At 39.3% G+C, this 26,152-nt stretch overlaps 2 protein-coding genes across 3 annotated transcripts in view; both read left to right on the plus strand.

Moving 5' to 3' along the window:
- Nucleotides 1-5,534: 5,534 nt before the first annotated feature.
- On the plus strand, nt 5,535-19,943 carry C10H16orf87 (chromosome 10 C16orf87 homolog). 2 transcript variants are annotated; one of them, XM_068693464.1, is made up of 4 exons: nt 5,535-5,559; nt 11,402-11,498; nt 13,487-13,669; nt 19,379-19,943. In XM_068693464.1, exons 1-4 carry the CDS (start codon nt 5,557-5,559, stop codon nt 19,495-19,497), a joined length of 402 nt encoding a protein of 133 aa, XP_068549565.1. In that variant the 5' UTR covers nt 5,535-5,556; the 3' UTR covers nt 19,498-19,943. The 2 variants fall into 2 exon arrangements, with proteins under 2 accessions (XP_068549565.1, XP_068549564.1); XM_068693463.1 differs by lacking the exon at nt 5,535-5,559 and adding an exon at nt 6,977-7,628.
- Nucleotides 19,944-20,089: 146 nt separating this feature from the next.
- MYLK3 (myosin light chain kinase 3) overlaps nt 20,090-26,152 on the plus strand; it is a 40,194-nt gene continuing 34,131 nt past the window's right edge. The window contains exon 1 of the mRNA XM_068693453.1: nt 20,090-24,767. The gene's annotated coding sequence lies outside the window, so the exon portion shown is untranslated. The remainder of the gene's footprint in view (nt 24,768-26,152) is intronic.

Here is a 26,152-nt window from a genome sequence, read left to right on the forward strand (position 1 = left end):
GTCAGTGTGACTCTGTATTTGTGTGTGCTGCTCTGACTTTTTGAGGCTTAGCATATCTACCCATAAAATGAGGAAAATAAAACCTAACTTGTGAGCAAAGGTACTGTGGAATTAGTTAATGCATGCTTGCAAAAATGTTGTGCAATGACCTATTGAGGATGAAGTGGTTTTTTTGAGTTTACTCATGAAAATCTTCCTTTCTCTCTCCCCATGCCCCTGAGTTGAATGGCAGATAGCATGCGTAATTGCTGGCTCACGCTATTACCCATCAGAAAAGACTAAGGCTTTTGCAGGTTGGCCCATGATGATCAGCTGGCGTGATCGCTGGGCAATTTATACATCCTATACAAGTCATATGAATGCAAGTTTCAGTAACCTGATGGTGGCAAGCACTGTGTAGGTCTTTGATCCCTGTGTCGTGTTCCACCTTTAGTCATAAAGAAAGACAGAGTTCAGTTTTCTTGCAGTCATAAGAAGCTAAAAGGAATTTCATGTTGATGTTGGGGAGTTAGAGATACAGAACAGCAGCAAATGCGGACATAGGTAGAAAGAGAGATATAGAGCTGGAGAAAAGCCTTGATAAACAGACTTAACAGCTGCTGTCACATCTTTCCATTATGACAGACAGCAAGCTGTTTATCACGAATGGCCGTGTGGTTTAAACCACATGATTATAATAATAGCATGTGGTAACTGAGCATTCAATTTTCTTATGCTGTTTCATATAAGTAAGTGCACAGGATAGAAAACTACCTTTACAATGGCAAAGTATTGTTAATTATATTTAAATAATTAAGTCCTATTTAAATGGAATCTGACTTTGATGAGACATTAAGTAAACCATATTACATAACCTATTTGTTTTAGGCAAAAACAAGAAACTATTTTTGTGTTCTGAGTTGTATGGTGGATGACTGTTTCCTGTGGAATACTGCTGATGGTAGTAATTCAGAATATAATGAGCATCTTCAGAGAAATTACTGTTCTAACTGTTCTGAACATAACACAACATAAACCTTTAAGATCTGGTCTGAAGCCCTGTGCAGTCAGTGGAGAAAGTGCCAGTACAGTGACTTTGTATCTTAATGTTTACCAGCTGTGGTGGTTTCACCCCAATGGACAGCTGAACTATACCACAAGCACTCTTTCACTCCCTCTCCTCAAAGGAACAGGGGGAGAAAATAACATGGGTTCAGGGGTTGAGATAAGGAGAGAGAGGTCACTCAGCAGTTACCTTCATGGCCAAAACAGATTTGGCGTAGGGAGATGAATATAATTTGTTGCCTATCACTAGCAGACAGGAACAGTGAGAAACTAAAAGCAAACTAAAAGCAAATTAAAACCACCCCATCCACCCTCTTCCACCTCCTCCCTCCCCAGGTGGTGCAGGGGAATGGGGAATGGGGGCTGTGGTCAGTCCCTAACACTTTGTCTCTGCTCCTTCATGGTCACTCTCTGCCCTTGCTCCACGTGGGGTCCCTCCCACAGGATGCCGGCCTTCCCGAACTGGTCCTGCGTGGGCTGCCCACAGGCAGCAGCTCTTCAAGAACTGCTCCCCTACAGGTCTGTACCATGGGGTCCATCCCCCAGAAGCAAACTGCTCCAGCATGGATGACCCACGGGCTGCAGCTCTGGCTCAGGGCCTGCTCCTGCAGGGGCCCTCCATGGGACGGGGCCTCCTCCAGGCCACATCCGCCCTTTTGGAGAAGCCAGAGCTGGCTCTGCTCTGACATGGGGCAGCTCCTGGGCTCTGCTCATAACGGCCCCCCCCGCATCCCCCTCTCTACCAAACCCTTACCATGTAAGCCCCATACCATCTCACCATCTCTCATTTCTTATGATATGCAAAAATAAAGCCCAACTCCCAACCCCAAAACAAACCCAAAAGGAAACACATGATGTTGTCTATCAAATTTTCTTCAGAAGAATTAATTGAAAAGGTGCTCTATGAAAAGAATGGAATTTTATTTTGAAAAGGATATTTTATACACAAAACATTTCAAATAAAAATGCTTATTTACTTATTTATTTATTTATTGTGACAAAAGACGAGTTTGATGAAATCAAATTGTTCTGAACAATGTGTGGATTTTAATAGCTTCCCATGCAAAAGGCCTGACGTGAGACAAAAAAAAATAAAAATTGGAAGCTTTTTTTATGGAAAGGTAGCTGCTACTGACATTTAAATTATTAATATTTCAGTGAAAGCTTTGTTTGAAAATACCATCTGCAGGTGGCAGGCATCTGCATCACAAAGCAAATAAACCTCTGTTAAAAAAACACTGGTGACCTGGCCCATAGGACTCGTTTCGTAGATTATGTTCCAGCTTGATTAGGGAGGGATATTTCCACCAAGTTTTTACTCTGAGAGGGTTTTAAAGACTCAGTGTTAAAAAATATATGGACAAGGTCATATTTTATCGCTTCTATTGGACATATTTGCTTTAAGAATTGAGTAAAATCAAACAGTGGAATAGAAAAGTTGAAGGATTTTTTTTTTTCCGTTACTAATATAGAAAAATACTAAAATATTGGGAGCTAGGAACTTAAATGTTTCTTTCAAATTCTAAAAGAAGCATAGTAATGATATGGAAAATCTATGACTTCTGGATTTTGTGCTTGTAAAATTATAGTTGCACAACAAAATACTGCAGCGTGCAAGAAGCCAGCGTGGTGGGCATATACATGTACATTGCATTCCAGTGAAGGAGGAGAGCATCCCAAGATCTCAGTTCATTCATATCAGCTGAACTGTATTGTGACTACTGCAGAGAAAAGCCATCAAGGGCAGGCATAGAAAAACTTCATGTGTAGCTTTTCATAAAATACAGAAATTGCATAATTTTATTATTTTCTCTTTTAAATTAGTGTAAAACACATTTTAAATGAGGCTTAGTCCAGCAAAGTACTACTCTTACAGACTCTCTAAGAGAGTAAGTACCGGTACCCATAAAAAGATATTTGTTGCTTTTTCTCAGTGTTGCATTCATGTCTGAAATGGCACAAAAGAAGTAGTCCTGGACTTTCAGAACTCAAAACTAATTTAACAATAAATTAGAATAACAAGAAAAACATCACAGAAGCATGAAACAGCCCAGGCTGGAAGGGACCTTGAAATATCACTAGGCCCAACCTTTACTATGTATCTGCATGGTAAATCATAAAAATCAGTTGTCCAGCAATGCATGCTATCTTGTTTGCATTCAATAAGGAAATATTTTTATTTGTCTTTGAGTAGTTGAAGAGCAGTCACTGACTATTTTATTTGCTCTAAAGAGAAGGCAGGATGTTGTAGTAGATCTGTGTTAGTTCTCTTGTGTATTCATTAACTCCTTCCCTAGATACTGTTACATACGCAGCAGAGCCCCCTGCTGTTAAAGACTCTCTGAAATGCTTGATTAGTTTTCTATGTTTTGCTATGTATGGACCTTCTTAGTTAAGATGAAGAAAAATCCAGAAGTAGTCTGAAGGTCCTGGTTGCAGGGATTTAGTCTTCATATAGGAATGAACTCTGCATGTCCACCTGCCTGTATAGAACACAGTTGTGCTTTTGGCAACAGTCACAGTTTATATAAAAAATAAACTTGTTTTGGTGTATCTCTGAAAAAAGACCTGTGCTGGCAACAGATTGCTATAGTTTGAAAGCAATACGCAGCGAGAGAAGGTAAGCAAAACCCACCTTCCAAGAGAGAATTTAAATACTCAGAAGAAAAGGAAAAGGGCAGGTCAGCCAATGCAGTCACTGTGTGTGCAGCAGAAACCACAACACACACATGGGGGAGCCCAAGATGATCACAAGTGCGGAAGAGTGTCTTCTTGTGCCTGTGTGGGAGCTGGGCCTGGAGCAACCAAAAGGCCTGTGGAGTTCTTAGGCATGGTAACTGTCGAGGAGTAAGGGAAAGGGTAGGAGAAACAGAGAGGCCACAGAGTACTTAGGTTGACTGTCGGGAAGGTAAGATTGACTGTCAGCAATGACACTTGAGGAGGAATGGTAGAAAAAAAATCGGTAGGCTGTACTGTTATAAGAAAGGATATTGAACATAATAAAAGTGTTTGGTATCTTATTCATATATTAGTAGTAAGGGTGGAGTGGGTTGGTGTTACAAACTGGGAATCTTGAGGGAACTTTTGAAGGTATAATTTTATTTTATTTTATTTTATTTTATTTTATTTTATTTTATTTTATTTTATTTTATTTTATTTTATTTTATTTTATTTTATTTTCTGATAAAGTCAGGCCCTGCTGACATAGAGAGCTCTAGTAATTTTCCTGTTTTTTTGATCCTGATAGTAACGTTACTGTAGCAGGACACTGCTGTCTGAGAACATTCACTGTGGTGTTCAGAGACAGGAAGTTGTATATCTCACTTTTATCTATAAAAGATAGTTAGTACTTACATATGCTCATTGTGACTTAAAATACTCAAGGCATGTAGAAAACCACTATATTTGTGTGGAGAGATGACAATCAGAGTTCAGACAATGATGTTCTCTACTACCAATACTTAGGATTTTAAAACACTTTCAGTTATATGTTGACCATATGTATATTGTGAATAGATTTTTGCCTACAATTCATTCATGCACTCCAACATTGTTTTCATTTCATAGTAGCGCGCATGAAATTAGCATTGCACTTAAAGGCGAAGTACTCTTTGTTCCAGTGGTGGAAATACTCGTAGAATAGTTTAACAAGGTCCTTTGCTTTATGTGAGTAGTTTAAAATCAAAACATTGAAGTTATTTTATGGTTTTTACTTTTTACCCTAGCAAAAAAAATTAAGGCTGTCTGGAATTGTTACCTCTATCAGCATTCGTTTTATCACCCAAAGTCAAACAATCCTTTGTGCTGCAACAATGCAAAAGCTTCCACTGGAATCAGCTGTGACATGTTGGATGTCTGGTGAAAAACAGGTAGGAAAATTATTTACCAAACAGAGCCTTCTGGTGATTTGAATTTTGTAACAGTTTTATATTTAATCAATTCTTTTAAGAAGAATGCAAAAACAACAACAAAGAAATGTGACAGCTGGTCTATTACTGGAATCGATTTTTCATTCCCTTTAATTCCTTTTCATATATTGATTAATATACAAATATAAATACGTGAAAAAATATTAAATCAATTAATATGAAATTATTTTGTACAAATACAGATCATAATCATCTGCATTTAGGTGGCTTCATGAATTTCTCTCCATTTCAAGGTATGCCCCTCTCCACTAGGATGCTCTGAGATGGCTTAGCAGGATGATTGCTAAAAAAAGGGTGGGAAGATGTTCTCTTGGGCCAGGTGGGAAACGTGGATCCTCGACAGATTGTAGGTGATTGAGGTGATTGTAACCTTTCCATTTTCTTGGTTTGTATGTGGAAAACAGCATAGTCTATAGTTGTGTTATTCTGTTTTGTCCAAGACTGCTCTTTGGAGATGTGGCCTGATAATCACAAGGACAAGTTGTCAGCAAGAGAAGATGGCAAATGACTTAGAGTGATTGTACTTGGACCCAGAACTGCAACCTCCCACTTGAGATGGTGAGAAATCTCTACTCCTCAGATCATGGTTAGTATGAAATGAAAGAGATTTGTTTTTCAGGTTTAGAAAGGGAATATTTTCACGTGCAGACCTTGTCATATGAGAAGGTTAACTGTCAAGATTACTAAGAGGAACCACATTTCAAAAGATTAAGGTGAGGATGGACCAAGTTACTGTTAAGTTTATGTCATGTGACTCCTCTGTGTTGTCTCCTAAATATTCCAGTTTTCCTCAGAATACATAGATGTAATTTGTTGTTCTATGTGGCCTTTCAGAAGACAGTTCAGTTTTTACAGTCTGCATTTAAGGTATGCACAGCAACAATGTTGCTTAGAAATCTGTAATAAAAACATTGCCTATCTAGAGCATGTGTGGACTTTTATGAATCTGGAACTCCATTTTTGAGTTTCACGGAACCTGCAATAAAAGTGTCAACAGCTAAGCTGAATGAACCAAGCCTGAGTGAGACTCTAGGCAAGCTTACTTGGCAACTGGGGTACTGTCAGCTGTCTGTTCTGTGAGGGCAGTCAATAAGCTGCTGGAAGATAGGGCCATTAGGCCTTCAGCTGTAGGGGGAGTTTTACTCCACGAGGAGCTATGGAAAGTGCTAGTCTGCCTGAATGAAGTGTCTTTTGAATTTGCCTAACAGGGAAAAATTATTTGGGCTGTCCTGGCAGACAAATAAATACTCTCTTGGTGGCTTCCCGTCCATCAAGTACTGACCAAATGCTTCATAGTAACTCAGTAAGGAGCTAGTAGACAGTGTTAAAATCTAAATAGCTGTACAAGTCACTTTTAAAAGCATCCCCTAAACTGCTTTTAGGTTAAGTGCCTTAAAAGAGAAGTATAGATAAAAGTCTTATTTAAAAGGTCTCTCTTCCAATGCTTTTTCTCAAAACTTAGATGCAGCAAGCTGAGTTCAAGTCTGAACTACAAAAGTAAAATAAAATTTTGTTATACTGGGCTCAGTGCCAGCTTCACAGATGCACTCATTGCTACCCATGTAAAAACGTTACAGATCTAGTACAGTTCTTTAATATGCACTGGCAGCTGTACGTGAGGCTATTTTAAACAATAATCTTCAAAAATAATTTTCTGTTGAGACTTTGCAGCGCTTTTCTCTTGTAGGTGTTTCATAATACAAGAAAACAATCAGCCAAACTCGTGTTAATAGCAGTATTCTCAGCAGTACATAGCAGTATTCAGCAGTATCCATTCTCACCTTCCTCTTTTTTAGCTCGAGGTAAATGATTCAGATATACACTTTTTTATGGGAATACAAAGCATTTACATGCTGATACCAAATTACAGTCTCAGCTCTAGCTTGAAGGAATTTTGGAGTGGAAATTAGTATTTAGAACTGCTATTTTTCTTTAAAAATGCATTTTATAAGAAACATAAAAGTGCATTTAGGTTACATTAGCTATTTATATTTTTAGGTGGGAGTGACAGGAAAATTAACATGCTAGTATAAAAACATGCAATTTGCAAGCAAAACCTTTAGAGGCACCCCAAGCGTTCAAACAGCAGGCTCGCAAAGATAAAGGAGCAGAAGGCAAAGTGTGTCCCCCCCCGGCTTCAGCCTTCTCTGAATTGAAATCCAGTCCAGAACAACGCTGGGTAGCGCTGCCCGCACACTGTGCCCCCCTCAGCGCTGCCCAGGGGGCTCGCTGAGCCGGGAGGGCAGGGAAGGCGCTGAGTCCCCTCGGTTAACTTCTCACAAAGGGGGCTTGCGACTGGGGAGCCGTTTCGGAGCTGGGGGAGCGAGCCTGCGAAGGGCTGCCCGGCCCCCCGCCGCGCCGAGACCCCCTCAGCGGGGCGGTACCAGCGAGAGGCCCCCCCCAGCCCGAAGCGGGCACCTCAGCGCCGGGGGCCGGGCGCCGTTCCCCGCCCGAGGCGGCCGCTCAACGGCTCCGCCGCCGCTGGGCGCCGAGGCCCGGCCTTCCTGCCCTGCCTCCCCTCCCTCCCGGCCGCCTCGGAGGCGGGGCGCCGGCGTTCCGGTAGCGGCGGCGGCGGCAGCGGCAGCGAGCATGTCCTCGAGCAGGGCCAAGAAAGTGAAGATGGCCACCAAGTCCTGCCCCGAGTGCGACCAGCAGGTGAGGCGGCGGCCGGGGGGGCCGGGGGCCGAGCCCCCCGCCCTGCTGCCTGCCCCGGGCCCGGAGCGGCGGGGCCGGGCCCGCAGCACAGCACAGCGCAGCGCATCGCACAGCCCCGCCGCCTCCCTTCCTGCTTTCTCCGCCCGTGCTGTCTTGCCGGAGCTTTTGTGTCCTCAGCGGTAGCGTGAGGAGAGGTCGTGTCTGGGGGGGGAGCTGCGAGGCGGTGTTTGTGCGGAGTGCCTGGCCTGGGTTAGCGCTGTGTGCCTCTTGCTGCGCTGTGCCCAGGGGCTTGGTGTGGCAGGTACTGCCGTTCAGGCGCTAGTGCTGGGTAGTAGCTAATAATTCATTGAAAATCTGGTGAACTTTGGCATTGGTACAACGGCGCTCGGCCTCCGGATGACTCATGTGGCTGAGGCCGCTCGCTGGGCTCTTGGCTTCGTGGGGGGTTCAGGGGCAGCACCAGCGCGACCTGTGCCGAAATTTCTGTCAGTGGGGCCAGGCGTGTGCTGCCTGCAGTGCTTTAAGTGTGCAAGCTGCGGCCTCACTTGCACTTCAACATCACCGACAGTTCATTTGGTCTGTGACTGTATTCCAAGCTTGTCTTCATCTATGCTTTCTGCTCGCGATGATGTTAGTAATAAAAATAGGCTGGCGTGTTACAGCAGCGCTCCTCCGCCGGAACAATGGCACAGCATTGCAGGAGGCTGCTGTGGGGCTCAGGGTAGGGGAGAAGGCTCTTACATCTAATTATGGGAAACACATTTGTTATGCGATCCTGAAACACGGCTGGTGTACACTACTGTAGATATACTTAGAAATAAATTAGAAAGAAACCCTCTCACACCATTTTTCTGTGTTTACAAGATCTTAAAAGGTAAGCTTAGTTGTTCTGACTTGCATAATTTTGACAGTGTTCCTACTCATCCTGGAGTGGTTTGGAATGTGAAGCCGTGCGGGGCTGTCCTTTCATGTTCTAGGCAGTAGATGAACCACTGCGAACGCTTCCATGTTAAGCACGTCACTCCAGTGCTGTTTCTGAGAAAAGAAAGTTACGTGCCAAGTTCTGGTGTGTAGTTTGTTGAAAGACAAAATTAAAAAGAGTTAGGAGTTGAGGATGAGAGTGGCATGTGTGTGTTTTCTGTTTCTCTTGGTTTTTAGTTTAATGTAAACGTCAAACTACCAGTGATGGGGAAGGCAAGTAAATATTATAGGCTTTTCAAGCTGATGCTGAAACTTTCACTCTGTTCTGCTGCTTAAAACTAAACCAGATGATACGCATATGTCAACACAGGCTTTTTGTTAGCAACTCTTCTGTAGCTAAACAAAGAATTATGTGCATGCTTGTCCTGCCCTGGCGTAAGGATGGCTCACAGGGCCTTGTTTTCCAGTGCCAAGTGCTCTCAGAGAGGACAAGAAGTAAAGCCTTGCCCTACTGCACTTAGATCTCAAAGCTTCTTTTGAAAGGGAGATTATTTGCCCCAGAATAGCTGGTTCAGGCTACTAGTCAGCCCTTTGCAAAGTGTGGGGGAGGTTCTCATGTGACACTTCAGTACAGGCATTTCCAAAATTCTGCAATAAACAAGGATTTTGCATTTGTTTCTGATTTTTGTGTTCAAGTGGTATGCATGGAAATATTTAGACAGCCACAAATATTGGAGTATAATATTGAGTAACACTTCTTAGACTTAAAATTTTTTTTTTTATGACATTTAGATGATATGTAATTGCCATTTACTGTTTTTTTTTTGTTTGTTTGTTTGTTTTTTTAAGAGAAGTGTTTTGATCATATTTTCACCACCAAAGCACAGCTCTAGTAAACTAGGGAGTCTGGAATACTTGCAGTCGATCATAGGAAATAATACTACTTACCTTTGGGTAATCTTTCTTGTATGAGAAGCTTGATCTATTTTGGCTAGGTAAACACTGAACAGAGTTAAAATAGTGTTTGTTAAAACTGTGTTGCCATAATAATAATTGTTACAGGATCTTATGTGTAGTAGGTCATTTTCAAAGGATGACCAATAAACTTCAAGGAGTAAGCCCCTTCCCACCTTACCTTGCCCGCAAATGACATGCACGTATCTAAGTGCCACACATTCAACATGACAACCGTATTGCTCTGTTAAACAAGGTGAAGTTCATTGAGAAAATACTGGGTTTGCTCCAGTGCGCTTTGACTATTTCCCTCCCTTTCTTTAAGGCTGAGCCCAGAAAGGTGGAGAGACCCGGTTCATACTAGCAGTCCTGTATCACCGTAACAAGGCAGGTGACCGTCTGCTAGGTAGTGTGGTGCGATACCGCATTGTTCACGTGCCAATGTAAGACTAAGCATACAGGCAACTGTGATGAGTTTTAGAGGGTTAAATAAATAAAATATTGCCAGGGTTAAATAGACCTTGACTAGAATTGTTTTTAATGTCACTGTTTACATCAGAGGGAATCAAAATGTCTCCAGTTAGTTCAACTGAATCAAAAATTGATTTGTAAGCTGCTCCTAAAATGAAGTACAGGAGTTAAGATGTGCTGCAGAAAGCAAAGTTGTTTCTTTATTCTGAGTAGCTGGTAAGTTCCTCTTTAAAATTAATGTACTATTTTTACATTTGTTTTTCTAGCCGTTAGAACACTGGAAACTTTCTTCTGCATGTCTGGTAAAATTCAGCAGACAGTCATCGTTCTGTACTCCTGGTTGTTTCAGTGGACAGTGGCAAACTTGTAGAGACCTGTCATAAAGAATTACCTTTGAGAAATTACGTCCTGCTTCTTTTCTTTGCTGTCCTGCTGCAACATGACTTGATTTTAATGGGTGTTATTTTAATCTCTTCTAGATCTCTCGTTTATACTTGCTTTAATTTGTGTTTTCAGTCTTAAACCTAATCAGAGCAATATGGTATATTCTTTACTGCTTTAAAATATCTCAAAAGATCTTGGCTTTAAGTGAAGATACTGGGTTTTGTAATTTATCAGCCTTGCTTTTTTTAATTGCTTGGAGTAATTTTTTTCGCATGGTTTGTGTAAGTGTGGCATTTCCAACTTTTTCTCATCTTGTTTTAAATTGTGTGCTGCTCTGGGCTGCTCAGCTGTGGTCAAGAGAAGCTCTTTAGCTTCTCAAACTCTTCAGTCTGCAGTCAGCTTTTGACTAGCCATGGTAGCTTGTTTGCATTTGGAATTAACTAGGTTGTTCTGCGACTACCTGGCCTTGTCTACAACCTGTTGTAGATTGTGGTACAAATGCATCTGTTTCGCTTCAAGCTCTGTTGTGCCTCCTGTCTAAAGCTGCTCTGCTCACAAAGAGTTGATTTTGAATGTTTCTGAGGTTGAAAGTATTCAGAATGCATTGGCAGTTTTAATTTACACTTTTTTTTTTTTTTTTAATAAGTGAGGAAAGCAAAACTAGGGATGGCTTATTGTTTTGACTGGGGATATTTGAGAGCTCTGAAAATACATTCCTATTCTAATTCACTCCGGTTTTGGTGCTTTCCATTTTCCCTCACCCTCTTTCTGAGAGCCTGGGGAAAAGGGCTTGGTGTACAAAATGGTCACAACAGCTATGCATTTCAAGCTTGGTTTCTAACTACTGCATAAAGAGAAGGCTTGCTGGGTGTTTTACTAGTTTTGCATACAACTAGATAATGATCCAGGCCGTGGTTTTTCAGTACAGATTAAGTATGAAGAGGTATCATACTGAGGGCGCAATGCAAGCTACTGTTTTTTTTCATCAGGCAGGAATTCTGTCATAATTTGAAATGATCTGAAATGCTTTTTTTTTTTCCCAGGTTCCTGTTGCATGCAAATCATGTCCCTGTGGCTACATATTTATTAGTCGAAAGCTCTTGCATGCGAAACGTGCTGAGAGATCGCCACCCATTGCAGGTAATACCGACGAAGGTCCAGAAGGAGGGGACAACAGCTCTTTCTCTTTGTTTCTTGGAAGCAGAGCACAGAATATTTTATGTCTCTGTCAATTAGCTGGTGTCAGTTCACTTTCTTTTGAATTTTTGCCTATTAGATTTAATGTTTCTTCAATTTTGAGGGGGAAAGTCTGGGGTTTTCAGTCATTTCCTTTGTACTTGTGATGTTGGCATTATCCAGCTGCTCGCATTAGTCACTATGCAAAATAACTCCTTACAGACAGCTTTCTGTTAATCATGTTTTGAAGATCAATGTCTACATGTGCCAAAGAGATCAGATTTCACAGTACATGCTGATTGAAACTGGGTTTTCTGAAAGCAGTTATCCTCTTGTTTGAAGAAGTTATGCTAAATTGTACTTATTCATGAATACAAGAATGGAACTTTGTATAAAATTGGGAGTATGTCTCATTTCAGACCTGGTGTGTCTTGCTTTTTTCTGCATGATTAAATTTAAAATTTAAATTTAAATTAAAAAAAAAAAAAAAAAAAAAGAATTTTTTGTGTCCAACTCATGTCTTTTGTTGTTGATTTGCATGTTTAGATATTGGTTGAATGTGCTTTCTGGCATGATTAACGTTCTCTTTATGTTCAATTTCTATTATTTCCTCAAGTCCTAGTAGGATTTAAGGAGAACAAGCACCTGTGGGGAAGATGTTTTTGTTTAAATAATCTGATTTATATTGTTTTTCTTTTTTCTTTTTTTTTTTAAATTATCTAAGAGGTATACAAAAATAAGAATTTGATACGTTTAATTGCTATATTTTGAGGGGTACTTGTAATTCACTAACTAGTAGGAATTACATGATCTCATGCTAGATAACCGAACTTCAAAGGTGGGACAGGTAAAAGCAAAGTCCATAGTACTGTCTGGAAGGGTTGGTCAATTTTCTTTTCCCCTCTCCCCATCTGTTTTAAATAAAACTTACCAAATTAAATTGAAGGCCATAGTATCATACTATAGTAGAGCAAAGCTCCTGTATAATACAGCTTTAGTATTAACATTAGTGACAAGTTAACCTGCTGTCCAGCTCATGGCCTGTGTCTATGTGAGGTAACTGAGATAAGAAGCAAAAGGAAACTTGATTCCCCAAGAAGATATATGTGTGTCTGTATTGTGCTCATAAGTGTAACCGCAGCTTCTTTAAAAAAAAAAAAAACAACAAAAAACAACATGGTTCAAGTATTTTTACAGTGTAGTTACTGTAGGTGCTCCAGCCTTGCAAGTGTGCAGCTGGTTTGTGTTGAATAGCGTGCTGTGGTTGGTATACTATTTTCACTACCCAAGCTCACTAATCCATACTTAACTTTCAAGTGAAACTCATGCGAATGCTCTTTCTCAAGTGTGTAGGCAGACAATATACCTGTTCAGCATCAAGTAAAATGAGGCTTTGTCTTAGGCTGGGTTTGTTAGAGAGATATGTTATGTAATATGATGTCTGATAGCATCACAGAATCAGTATCTCGATTTGTGTGAGCAGGGGGAACAATTTCAGTGTTAGTGTCAAAAGAAGTAGTATTTTACTGTTCTGCTCTATGATAAACTATGCATTTTAAACTTTGGTGCTTTGTTTTTTTTTGTTTTTTTTTTTGGACTAATGGAAATAGATGCAGTGTACCGTCTTGATGGCTGTGATCTCTATTTTTTTCCCCCATCTTGTAATGGGAAACTAAGAACTTGTTGTACGTCAGCAGGTGTCTCATATTGCAAAATGCTATTTGCATTTGAAGTAATTAAAGGCTTGATCCCTGTAATCAAGAAATGAAGTATCATTCTGCATTTGACACCTTAATTTCTGTGTGGATATCATGCAGATGTAATTGTTCTGTAAAGGTACAGACATGTAAGATTTAAAGGAAAAAGATTGTTGGGAGGGGTAAGCATGAAGAGTAAGTTAGAAGAAAGTCGAAGACAGTCATGGCTCACGTCATATCTCTTCGTTTGTGCAGAAAACAAGAGTGAGGCCAAAAGGAGACGAACCGAGAGAGTTAAGCGAGAGAAGATAAATTCTGCAGTAAATAAAGATTTAGAAAACCGAAAGAGATCAAGGTCTAACAGCCATTCAGATCATAGCAGACGAGGAAGAGGAAGACCTAAGAGTGCCTCAGCCAAAAAGCATGAGGAAGAAAGAGGTATGCAAATTGGAGACACATGTTCACTGCTTTTCTTATTTCTATGAAGATTTTCTTAACTGTTGTGTTATCAGTAAACCTTTACAAACAATGTAACTAGTCTAGTCCTGTCAATACCTTGTGCTACAACACGGAGAAGGGTCTGTTGCACATACATAGGGACCTTTGGTTTTATGAAGCTTCTGTGCCTGATAGGAACTAAATCTAAAAGATTAAATCAGTATTTTTAGTCGCTGTACCAAGTTTCATCACACAGGTTGAAAGCCATGGAACTGTAATGATTAGTGTGTGTTTTTTTTGTTTGTTTGTTTGTTTTTGTTTTTGTGGTACCACTGTGCTAGATCACTAGGACAAACAAGATAATGACGCTTGTTGGCAGAGAGTAATTAGGATGACTGGGTTGCTTAGAAAGTTCTTGAAACTCTTTAGGGGGCCCAAAGTAAAAAGGACATCTTTTGTCACAACTATGACTTGAAGTTTTACCTCATGTTTCTATAGAATAATATTCCAGAGGAAAGAATGCCTCTTTGCTTATTAAGGTGCCTTGGTGATCTGCTCTTTTTAGTCTTTATGCAATAGCGACAGCTACATGCACTTGAGTAATATTGGCACCCTTCAGACATGTGGCTATCACCTAAGACTCCTGTCTTTTAAAAGCCTGTTGGCATTGCATTTGCTATCGTTGTTACATGTGGCTTACTGATGTGTGTATCTTCATAGTTTCCCTATTATTGATCCAAGCTGGACTTGTCTACATACACCTACAGGATCATTTTGAGGCATTTTACCATCAGTCTAGTTCACACACAGCTTTGGTGTGAAACTTCTGCAAGCTTGTTGGGTTGTCATTATACAGGTAAATCTTCTTTCCTGGCCCCAAAAAAGAGGAAAGCAATTTAAGCAAAGGAAAAGATCCATATTCTTTGTGCGTGCTTAGTAGTCTCTGAAAAGCAGGAATTTGAAAACATGAGGAATGGAAAACTAGGCTGGATGTGTTTGACCTCATTCTGCATACTCTGAGGTGTAACAGTGTGCCAGTAATCTGAGGTGGAAAACCAGCAATACAAATGCAGTGAGGTCTTCACATAAGAGCGCGTATGTGGTTGTGCAGTTTTTGTCATTGTTGAATCTCACGTGAGAAGATTTCCTTAATCTTCTTGTCCTGTCCTACCATGCCCTTCACTGGTACTGTAATTACTGTTGCTGTTTCTTCGTTGACCTCTTCTGCAGAACCAGGTACAGCGCTTGGGTTCATGCCCACTGGTAATATATTTGCTCCTCACCAGTACAATACACGTCATTAGCCAGGAATAAGTGGGCTTATGATATTACTTCTGGTTATTGGGCAGATATGTTTTTTAAAGATTCAAATGGCTGCAATGGTTATAAAAATGAATTCATCAGAGCACTCATTATCATGTAAGCAATTACTATAAAACAAGTTAACATTGACTTCTCCTTTTTTTGTGGTTTATAAAATTGGCTTAGCTGCTATGTGGGGAGTAATTAGTGGGAATTTTAGAAACGTTCTTCCTTCTCTGTTCCTTCTGCTTGGTAGTATTTTCTATGTAAAAACATGCTAAGCAACTTTAATTCTACTCTAGTTAAGGTGATTTTTGCATGACTCACATTGCTAGTCCTTGTATCAGTCAGCATAACGTTGAAAGTGTTCAAAGTCAGGTTGGACAGGGCTTTGAGCAACGTCATCCTGCGAAAGATGTTCCTGCACGTAGCAAGGGGGTGGACTAGGTGACCTTTAAGGGTCCCTTCCAGCCCAAAGAACTCACTGATTCTGCAGAGGTTGGCTCTGGAGTGTGAGACAGTAGTTTTGTGTTAGACTTCAAGTATGTTATTTCCTTGCTGAATTATGTTTCTAGGATATTTTGGGTACACTTTGCTTGCCACTAGAAAGTGCTCCTCTTCCCCCACAAAAGACTTGAAAAGAGGCCATTGCTTGCAAGGCTCCTAGATATTTGATGCCTGTTAGGTTTCAGCAATGCCTAATGCATTTGTAGAACAACAACAGGTGGACAGAGAATAACTGAATTAAAATAGCATGCAAGAGTAGATAATTTGTCCATTTGAAGACCACCCAACTGTGAAAATTTCCTTCCTAAAAAACACCCGTGACATCTGTAGCCTTGCTTCCCTGCTTGTGCAATGCTCTTTTCATACATAATCTTTTGTTCCTGTTAGCCTGTGCCTTTGACTAGTTCTTTTGTATCCTTCGTGACTGGTTCGCATTAGAGGAAGGAGCTGTAGAATTCAACAGCAATTAAGAAAAGAAGAATGGGAAAAGCAAAAGAGCTTTTTAAAATAAGCTCTTTTTCCTGCAGATTCAGTAAGAAGGAATAGGGGAGGAGGAAAAAGGAAGCAGACGTAGATTGAGGGGATATGGCAGAGCTCTGGGACCCAGAGGATACTTCTGTAACATGTCAGAGCCATGTGATGACCCTGCAAAAACAGGAGCTTCTCACTGAAGGCTTGGTTTGTTGAAAATGTCACTTTTTTTTTTTTTTTTTGGTCAGAAATGCTAAGGTACATTTTGAAAGTAGAAACACTTCATAGTAATCTGTTTTTGATGCTGTTTTGGTATGGTTTTGTTTTGTTGTGTGGGACTGTACAGTAAATTGCTGGACTGATTATCAGGCTGCTGTCTTATCTAGGTAGCAACCTTGATTGTATTTAAGAAGAAAGGGGAGGGGAAACATGTAACAAAACCACTCCAAAACTGTATGCTTCAGGAAGTGGTATTGGTTATTCTGTTCCTCAAAGAGGTTACCATCAAGTGAGACTCAATAATCGGCTCCTAAATAAAGGAGTGGATCTTGTAAAGATATTACACTGCGGTGCTGTGATGCTACTTAAACTGAAGTAGTAAAATTTTTTGACCCAAGTTTTTCCTTCCTATCAATTTCCTACTGCATTATTTGTGTATTTGCTCGCCCAATGTGTACACTTGAAGCAGTGTTCTGTCTTGGGTAGCCAGAAAGAATTCAGAGAATCGAAGCACTTTGCATTTGATTCCATGCAGAACTTGTGAGGAGTGAGGGTCCACGTTTGTTTTATGCACAGGTGACAATTTAAAGGGCTGTAGGTCCAGTGTATTGGGTGGGATCTGGGGACATGAGACATGCTTCAGAAAGCCTGCATGTTTTCACCTAAGTAGCCTCTTAGTTGTATAGCAAAATACTTGATCTTTCAATGTCTTAAAGAAATGGTACTGCGATTCTGTAAGACAGTCTTTAGCTAATAATAGAGAAGTGAGTCAAAACTACTTTCAGATAGGAATGTGAAGCGGAAAGTTTTAATAGTGTCTGTAGAAACCATGGTATCCTATGAATAGCATGTGATGAAATGTCAGCCAGATGCAAGCTCTTCACTGGCTACTGATGAGAGCTGAAATTGTCTTAAGAATGCATAAAGCTTGCAAGCCTGTGTTAATTCCCAGTACTGTTGGATATCAAGTTTTCAACTGATTCTTCAAAACTGAAGTCTATCGGAACTGGCCAGTACTGCAGAAGGGCAGGAGAGAAGGGAAATCTGGGAAAGTCTGGTGAAGAAGTCTATAAAGCTAACATTAAATGGATGAAAAAATTAGTAGTTTTAGCTTTGCTGGGTGCTGACACATTTTGGTGGCGTCTAGGTTTGCCTGGATCAGGAAGTCTGAAAAAAGGGGAGGGTTATAGATACGAAAACGGAAAAGATTAATGTGGAATAAGTAGTGTGTATACAGCGTCTGTACTCAGAACAACTCCCTGCATTGTTAGTTTGGAAATGGGGGGAGGGAGGAGGTGGAGCAATCGAGACTGTGTACACGTAGAAATAGATTTGTCTCAAAGTACAGGGAAGGACTTGTGGTGAAACTGTTTTTTAACTTTCATTTCAAGCTCAGTACACTAAAGAATATTGTTTTTTTTTGTAGCCAAGGAACCAACAGAAATCACTTGGGTTCCAAATATCAAACATGCTTTGATTTGTAGTACTTTGCTATGGCAAGTTTCATGTCTGAAGTTTAAATGCTGATACGTCTTGGTGTGTCCAGTCTTCCCTGCAGGGAGAATGTGTACGATTTTAAGTTGCCTAGAAATCTTTAGGTAGAGGGTTTTGTTGCTAGTATCTAGATCAGCATTTAGTCAGAGCACAGCAGTAAAGGACTTTTCAGTTTCTCCCACTTAGTTTAACACATGCACTTGACTTCCAAGGGAAGGGAGGCTGTTGGAATGGTGTCCTTGTCTGTAACACAGTCAGATGTGAAGCCAAATGTAAAGATGCTGTTAAGAGTATGAACCCAGTAGAGGATCAACAGTGTGGGTAGGTGAGCATGAAGGTCTCCTCCCATCTAGATGACTTCAAGGTGATCGAGTCAGACTGTCACTCCAACCTACCAAGTCCCCATCACTAAACTGTGCCCCTTAGTGCCATAAGGGCACGGGGGGTCTTTTTCCACATGGTGCTTTTATGTAATGAAATGCTCTCTGTCTTATTAGTGAAGAAGGGCTTGGTCCATTCTTGGAAAACTTTTTGGACCTGAGCTCAGGGGAACTTACTGTCTTTTGTGCATGTTTTTCTCTACTGCCTAGGTACTATGCTACAGGTTTTACTTGGTCAGAGATGAACAACTGTTAGCTTGTTGAATAAACACCATTACTTTCCAATCAAACATTTGTATTTCACCTACCCATTGATGACTTAAATGTCTAGGTGGAGAAGCCTGTCAGAGTGTACTGCACTCAAAAAGTGTGCACGTGTGTGTGTGTTAATGAGACAAGGGTCAGGTGAACGTCATATTCTGATTGCAAATCAATCCAGGGCACTTTGGAACTTGGAGTAGAAATGGAGCCCCACAGCTAGACACCAATTTTAGAGCTGTGTGTTATGTGTGTTTCTCTCTTCTGCATCTACAAGCCTGGTCTTCAGCTGATAAAACTGTTTTAGTTTTGTTTGCTTTCTTCTAATGAGTCAGATACCTGGGGCTAGCTAAACTGGAAGATGAATAGGAGTGACCTAGAGTAAATGGTATTTATGAAAGCACTGTTCTATAAGTTTTATCATCTGCTAATGTACTTGAGCACTGTGGTGTGCAAGCTTCTTGATGGGTTGTTGTTACGTGTCTGTAGCCATGATCTTATCTGGGATAAGACTTAAAGCCTCCAGTATAGAAAGTCCAGAAATGTTTATGGTGACAAATTGGGCCCCTGACTTCTGCCACGTGTCTGCCAGTTGCACTTGGTCACTGTAATTAGTGTCTTGGGTTTCTGTTACTTGGATGTAAAATAGGGGTATGAATGTTGTATTTAATCAGTATATTGTGAAACATTGTTTTCTAGGATGGGGGCTGTTTGCGTAAAAGCCAGAAAAAAAGAAAAAAACACCACCAGGAAACCAAATCCCCCAAAAACTGGAGGAACACTTGAACACAGTTCTGTGCCAGGAATCAATATAATGTTAATGACTCATTCTTCCTTCATCATTAAAGAACAGAAATTCAGTCATGCATTTGGATGACTAATTTGGTGACTCTTCTAGTACCTTTGTGTTCTTCTCTCCCTTGCTTATCTCTCAATCCCTCCCTGCATAGGAGTTGTATAATTTCTTTTCAGTTCCTGTACACCATTCAACATTATAATAATGCAAGTTACATAGTAGTTAATTTAACTTCAGATAATGGAAAAAGCTTCTAATAGTGACTTTTTTTTTCTTCTACAGAGAAACAAGAAAAAGAAGTTGACATGTATGCTAACCTTTCAGATGAAAAGGCCTTCGTATTTTCAGTGGCCTTGGCGGAGATAAACAGAAAAATTATCAATCAAAGACTTATTTTGTAACTTGTAAGCACAATCTGATGCATTTATATGCGGAATGGCTAGCATATTTCCAAGGTGTCATGGACTCTCGGGAAGTGTGTTGTCTGCACCAAAAAGGACCATAATATATCCTGTTAAAATTCTGCTGCTGTTCTTGGAAATCAAATTCTGTCTCTACAAGTCAGAAAGAAAGTGCTCTCGAGATTGGGCTATGAAAATCAGAAAGCAGAAGTGTTTTATGCCTTGAAGACAAATGCTAGACAAATGCACAGAGAGACTGCACACTTGCTAGAGCACTTCTATTAGATTTGCTGCCAGAAATGCAATATTTTAAATATTTTCAGAAAGAAATGATTTTCCTTTAAAATTATATATTTCAGATTTTTCAGCTGTATTTCAGTTTACATATGTACAGTTCACCTAACTTTTTAATAAATGGATATTCCAATATTTTATTGAACTGGAAATTAAGTACATTTGTGATATTTAAAGTGTGTTGGTTTTAATTCTCTTAGAAATCTGGTATTCATTGTAGGGATGACTTTAGATTTGCCTTTTTTTTTTTTTTTTTTTTAAATAGATGTGATATAATTGTAATAGGAAGAAAACTCAAGCCATTTCATTTTGGAGGATTATTCTGCTTTAAAAATTTGTATTGTTTATGAGTTCTCTCTAGAAAAGGGTTTCCTATTACAAAAAGTTTTTTTTAAAAAAACACATATACTTTTGGGGTCAGACTCCTGAGGTTTGAAAGCTAAATGCGTGTATTGTGACTGTTTGCTGCATGGCTGCTTTGTCCAGCTGGTAAGTACTTTTCCTGTATTCTTGGCCTATTGTTTAGTGGAGAGGAAGAGAAAATAGTTGTGGTGTAGATTGGCAGCTAGGATCTTCTCACTAGTGTTTCCAAGAGATGAGAATGTACTGGTTAGTTTTACTCTCATTGGCTTTTTTTTTTTTTTTTCTAAAAATATAGTTCTTAGCAGTTTTGTCTTTGGACTTTTGATGGTAAATACCAAAGCAAAACTCTGAGTGTGGAAAACTGAGCTGTTTTGGTAGAAATAGGTTCTGGGAAAATATTCAACAAAGTAATCATTTTGTTAAAGTGGAATAGTGCAATTTGAGCTGAAATCCCTACATTAACATGTATTTCTTACTTTCTTTTTAAAAAACAAACAAAAACAAACAAAAAAAACAACACCTCAAACACTGTACAGTCATGAGGGAGGAGTTGTGGGAGGCAATCGCATACATAAAATCTGACGTATTTGCTTTTTATCACCTTTCATTTACCCTCTTCTAAGAAGGGTTATGCATTTAAATGTCGCAGTTTTTCTGTAGTATTACTCATGCTTTTCATTACCACATTAATAGTGAGAATTATCTTGAGAGATTCTGCTACAGAGATGATCTCTGGAAGCAGAGAATTTTATTAACAAAGCTAGACTGTCAACGTTTGACAGCTTTAGTTATTGTTTAAAGGAAGGAGCTACGTTTTGAGTTAGTTAAGCCACAAGGGACATCTTAGATGCAAAGTTTGTAAGCAGAAGCTTAAAACACAAAGTGATTTTTAATTCTTAATGAGTAATTGGGGTCCTTTTTAACAATGGAGGAGGGGGATGGGTGTAGAAATGCAATTAAACCACTAATCTACATTTGCCTTTATTTGAGTAAATGAGAAAATGTGAACACAAGACCTACTTCCCTACATCATATAAACTTCTGCTTTCCAGAATTGTACCCTGTCACAGATAAAAGTAGTAAGGACAGATGAGTAACTCTTAATAATAGAGAATATGCATCATAATGCCTATTTGCATGGTAAGTTTTTAAAGTCAGAATGACAAAAGGGAAGTTCTCATTTTTAAATCTTAAGATACAATCAGATTTGTGTTGCTTCTGTTGTCAGAATGAGTTTTACTGTGTTAAGAAGGGATAAAGAGAAATACTAATGTCAAACTGTCTCTTTGGTGCTTTAACCTGAATTGCTACAGGTTCTTTCTGCTCCTATACATGGAATTAAAGTTCTACTAATAGATGTTATTTTCAGAGGACTGAAGCTAGTGTTGTTAGATGTGATGCTAAGATTATTACATTTAGATTGGTACCTTTACTTTGCTGTTAAGTACTGAAAATTCATTCATGCCTCTCAAAAGTGCAAGGCCTAGTTTTCCTCTTCACTGGTGGAGAATCTTGAAACAGTAGTTAAATTCTATTTCTGTACCTCTTTCCTTTGTCTCTCCCATGTCTCTGCCGTCAGTTCTTTCACAGTTGTGGTCATGCTATTTTTTTCCCCTTTCTGGCTTCCACTTTCTTAAAGGAAGCTGTGATGTAAGCAGGTAGTCTTGAGAATATCCCAGGGGTGGGGTGGTTCTCTGTTAGTGGACCACGATGGATTTTGCAAAGCAAGAGTCCTAACTTTATTTTCCCACCAATGAAAAACAAACCAGTGTTCCATAGTTAGACAGGACACTTGTGGCATCTTCCAAAAGCCCTGGTAATTTTGTAGCTGTAAGACATAGGTTTCTTGGAATATATTCAGTGACTGAACTGGAAAGTGTCTTGTATTCCATCAACAAGATGGAATCTCAAGAGCTCTTTCTTTGTGTGTTAGAGCTGATCAAGGGATAAAAATACTGTGGTAAGTCACTGTAATTTGTAATTGTAAAGTGTATCGCATCTCAGTCTACAAAATTAAAATAAAGCCAATGACAGCTTAATGATGAGAGTAAAATCCTGTGTATTGCAGACTGTTTGTGCCTGTTTTCACAGTAGCTCTGACTTGGAAACTGCATATTTTTCAAGAAGCATGAATAAATAACACTTCAGGAACTAACAGATGCATTTTGTGACTCTAGTTTCAGTGAGATTATATGGCCTGCCCTGCCTTTGAATTTTTTTTGGTTCAGTCTGACTTAATCTCCATTTCTCCAATCTGCAATCTGACTTCACTACGTTTTATAGCATGAGGCTTTGCACAGAATAGGCTTATTTGAGAAAGAGTCAATTAGGCTGCATTTTTTCCATTAACTTGAAAGAAGATATAACAACTACAAAAATATTGGTTCACCACTATACCACCTCTATGTTGACTTATCTGTCTAGATAAAATTTATGTTGTGAACTGAATGGTTTAGGATTTCACAGGAGAACTGCCAGCTTAGAAACCACCATCTAACCAGCTCTATTTTTCGGCCACTTTTCCTTTTCTGAAGAACGATACTTCCTGTGTTTATATAAGCTTGTAATAGCATGTCAGACCATCAAGTGAGTTCACAGCTCAAATTGTGGCTTGAGGTTTCTGCATTTACTCTATTCTGCTACTAGATGGCAGCCTTATTCTAAGGACAGTTACTGTATGTTCAGGCATTAGTACTATTGAAAGAGCAAAGTATTCAGTTCTCAGTGGAAGCACAATGAAATGTAATCATTTTTCTTTAGAATGTCACTTGCTTGTCTGTAACTTGAGTTTAAAATCTTGCTAATAGGTGCTTCTGACCATCTGCAGTGACAATAGGTATCTTCAATTGTTTTGGGATGTTAGCTCTTGAACTGTGAAAATTGGTAGAGAGAAGTAATTTGTCAGGAGCACAGAATAACTCTGAACTTTCAGGTGGCAACTTAATAAAAAATGGTTTAAGGAAACTCTTCAGCTCTCCTGAAGTCGTATCTATCTATCTATAAATAGATATAGCTATAGATAATATTTTATTTGGTCAAATTTTACAGACATGTCTAATATGTTGGTTTTACTCTATTAGTGTTATAATTTATTAAAAGAATAGAAAATATGACGGGAAGGAGAGTACTTTGCAGATTAGAGTTGTCCTCTGACAGGACAGAAGGATTCACAAGGCGAGATTGGAGTTCTGAGAAACTTGCTTCAAATGATGCTCAGGTCACAAATGAGGTCTTTGGGGTGGTTTTGCTTAGTGCTTTTGAAGTCTTTTTGTTGGGGGGGTTATCTTTTTTTTCTTTTTTCTTTTTCTTTTTTATAATGTGAAATGTGCATGGAAGCTACTAGCAGTCCTGTGTCCTTTTTTTGTGTGCTTAGTGTCTTACTGCCTAGCAGAACACAGTGCTTGCCTTTTGTCCTTCAAGATATTGATAATCTTTGAATAAACAGTATAACCAGAAAGCTGTCTTAAACCACAGTTTAATTTAAACCTCTCTGAATTGTTGATCTCGAGCATATAATTCCCTTACATGCATGTACACATTCAGGTATTGCTCATACTGTATTTTGTATCTCTAAGCACTTCTATGCAAGTGTCTTGTTTGAATTAGTGTTTTTAAAGCAAATTTATTGATAGTCTCTATTTCTGGTACTTTTGTTGGTATCGTGGAATGGTCATGGGGAGCAGGAACTAGATTGCTTTCAGGAGAAACTGACCTTGAAGATGTCCTTCAGCTGTTCAGGTGCTTGATCTTCAGGACCTGGTCTGCCTCTAGCAGATGTTGGGCACTCAGTGCCAACTGTTTAACTATGTAGATTTCCTGTTGTGCCATACTTTTTGCTTATTATGAAAATATAGCAAAACAAATGTTAATGAGTTTAACCAGTACTTTCAGATGCGTCTAAAAGCAGTTGATCCTTCGAAGTATGTACAATACCATCAGTAGTATGTAGGAGGTTTCCTACTTTATTTCAGTATGGATCCTGGTAGATATCCTCTAGCAATTCTAACTAGCGTTTTAAGATGTTGCTTTCCCTAGCTGTTTGCCTCATCCCCCTTCTGGAGGTTTCTACTTAAGTAGCAGTGGTGGTAATACAGCTCTAATAAGCAGTAATAACATTATATTTTTTTCCCCTTCTTTAGGCTGTCACTTTCAGAACTCACTAATACTTACAAGATTCTAAGTCTGACTGCACCAAAGCTATGTCTGATTAAATATCCTTTCCATTAGGAGGAAGATGTTCAAATTGATCTAACACTGCAATAACATACTATGTATTTTTAGTAGATATTGTGAATTCATAATGAATAGAAAGAGTCTGTAGATTAACGTACTAAAGAATGTGTTTTTTCTGCTCTTTAGATAGGGTTGTTCACAGCTGCTAGCTGTTGAATTAGATTTGCAATCTAAGTAAAAAACATGAAAGTCATTAGCTAAAAGGCAGTGGAAATGGATAAATGTGTGTATTTATTTCTCCAGGGAAGAAGAAAAAAAAAAAACAAACGAAAAACAAACAAAAAAGCTGCTTTCACTGAAGTTGTCTAATTTCAAGTTCAAAACACGATTCTCAAGAATCGCTTGGTATCATCATGCAGCATTCTCCAGGAAAGAGTCAGGTACCCTTTCCTCTTTTCCTTCTGCCCCTGCAAGCTGCTTGTGGTGGTTCTTAGCTTTGCAAATAGAACTTGAGCTCCATCTTAAGAAAGTTAGTTTACTGCCTTCAGTCTTCTACTGTGATTTCTATTGTGACTTAGTCTTTAATTCTGTCATCAGGATACTATTTTTAGTGCTGGACAGCACTGAAGGCCATAATATGTTGTTAAGAACAGTGATTGTTCCAGATACTGGGAGTACAAACATAGGCCAGCAATCTTCCAAGTCTCAGAGGGTTTTATTCTGTTTTGGAATGAAGAGCTTTTGAATGTTTTACTGAATATGTCCTGCTAATAAAGAAAAGTCTTCAGACTGAGATCTGAGTTGCTTTATTTGGAGAATTTGTGGAACAGAATGTATGTTTGTGTGTACATGCACATGGGAGCACTAGTAGTGATTAGCTGCATGGCTGGACTCTGTGGAGATAGGAGCTGGGACCCAGACTGAATCTGGATAACAGCAGAGAAATGTTTCATTTTATGTCACTGAATGGAAATGGAGAAGCCTAATTTAGATAAATACTAATAGCTGCATTCTCAAGGATAGTCAGTAACTGTCCTGATAGAGAAGTGTCTTATGATTAATCATGAATCTAGTTGCTTGTCAATGTATTTTCTTTCATTGTTGCTCGTGCCCATTTTATGAAGCTCTGAGTGTCTCATCCAAAGTATATGGCTTACATTTCTTGGCGCTGACCAGATTATGAATTTGGCAACTTCTGTGGTGTTGCTGACAACATTCACAATGCTGTCTACTGGCATGGAGTTACTTAGCAACTGTGAAGCTCACGTTTACATACAGCTCCTTTGGTGCACCTACATGTAGTTTGGGGAGGGGAAGGAAGAAGGGTTAGAAGAGTTCAGAATTTGCAAGAGGAAACATACTTTAACAATTCGTATTGTTCAGCAGTTTTGACTTTGAGACTGGTGGCACTTGTGCATAGGAAAATAAATCTTGTGAAATGCTTTGTCTTAAAATCTTTATTAGATTGGTTATACATTGCAAAGACTTCAGGGAAAAAAATGAACAGAAACCTACATCTACCATCTACGTAAATGTCAAAACCATGGCAAACAGCAGGGAATACATCCTTCTTTGAATGTCTGCATTATAAATGCATTTCTGGGAAACAAAAGTATTATTTGAACATTGGAAATCTAAGCAAGTCAGAAAAATGGCAGGTATTTTAGACACATGTGTCGTGCTTATATTAGATAATTGATTTCAGATTCAGTCGTTGTTTGCTGCTTGTCAATTTAATACTTTTTTGTTGATCAAGCTGTAGTATCTTAAAGGTTTTTTGACAGCTTGTACTCTTTCTGCCTGCAGTAATCCTAAAAAGCCCTGT

The sequence above is a fragment of the Anas acuta genome, chromosome 10, assembly GCF_963932015.1.
Source record: "Anas acuta chromosome 10, bAnaAcu1.1, whole genome shotgun sequence".
Taxonomy (NCBI): domain Eukaryota; kingdom Metazoa; phylum Chordata; class Aves; order Anseriformes; family Anatidae; genus Anas; species Anas acuta.

Bases quoted from the DNA above. Each gene is read 5' to 3' on its own strand.
- C10H16orf87 (XM_068693463.1), top strand. From the start codon at position 7,563: ATGTCCTCGAGCAGGGCCAAGAAAGTGAAGATGGCCACCAAGTCCTGC. The intron at 7,629-11,401 runs GTGAGGCGGCGG...TTTTTTTCCCAG, and splicing joins GCCCCGAGTGCGACCAGCAG to GTTCCTGTTGCATGCAAATC. The intron at 13,670-19,378 runs GTATGCAAATTG...TTTCTTCTACAG, and splicing joins AAAGCATGAGGAAGAAAGAG to AGAAACAAGAAAAAGAAGTT.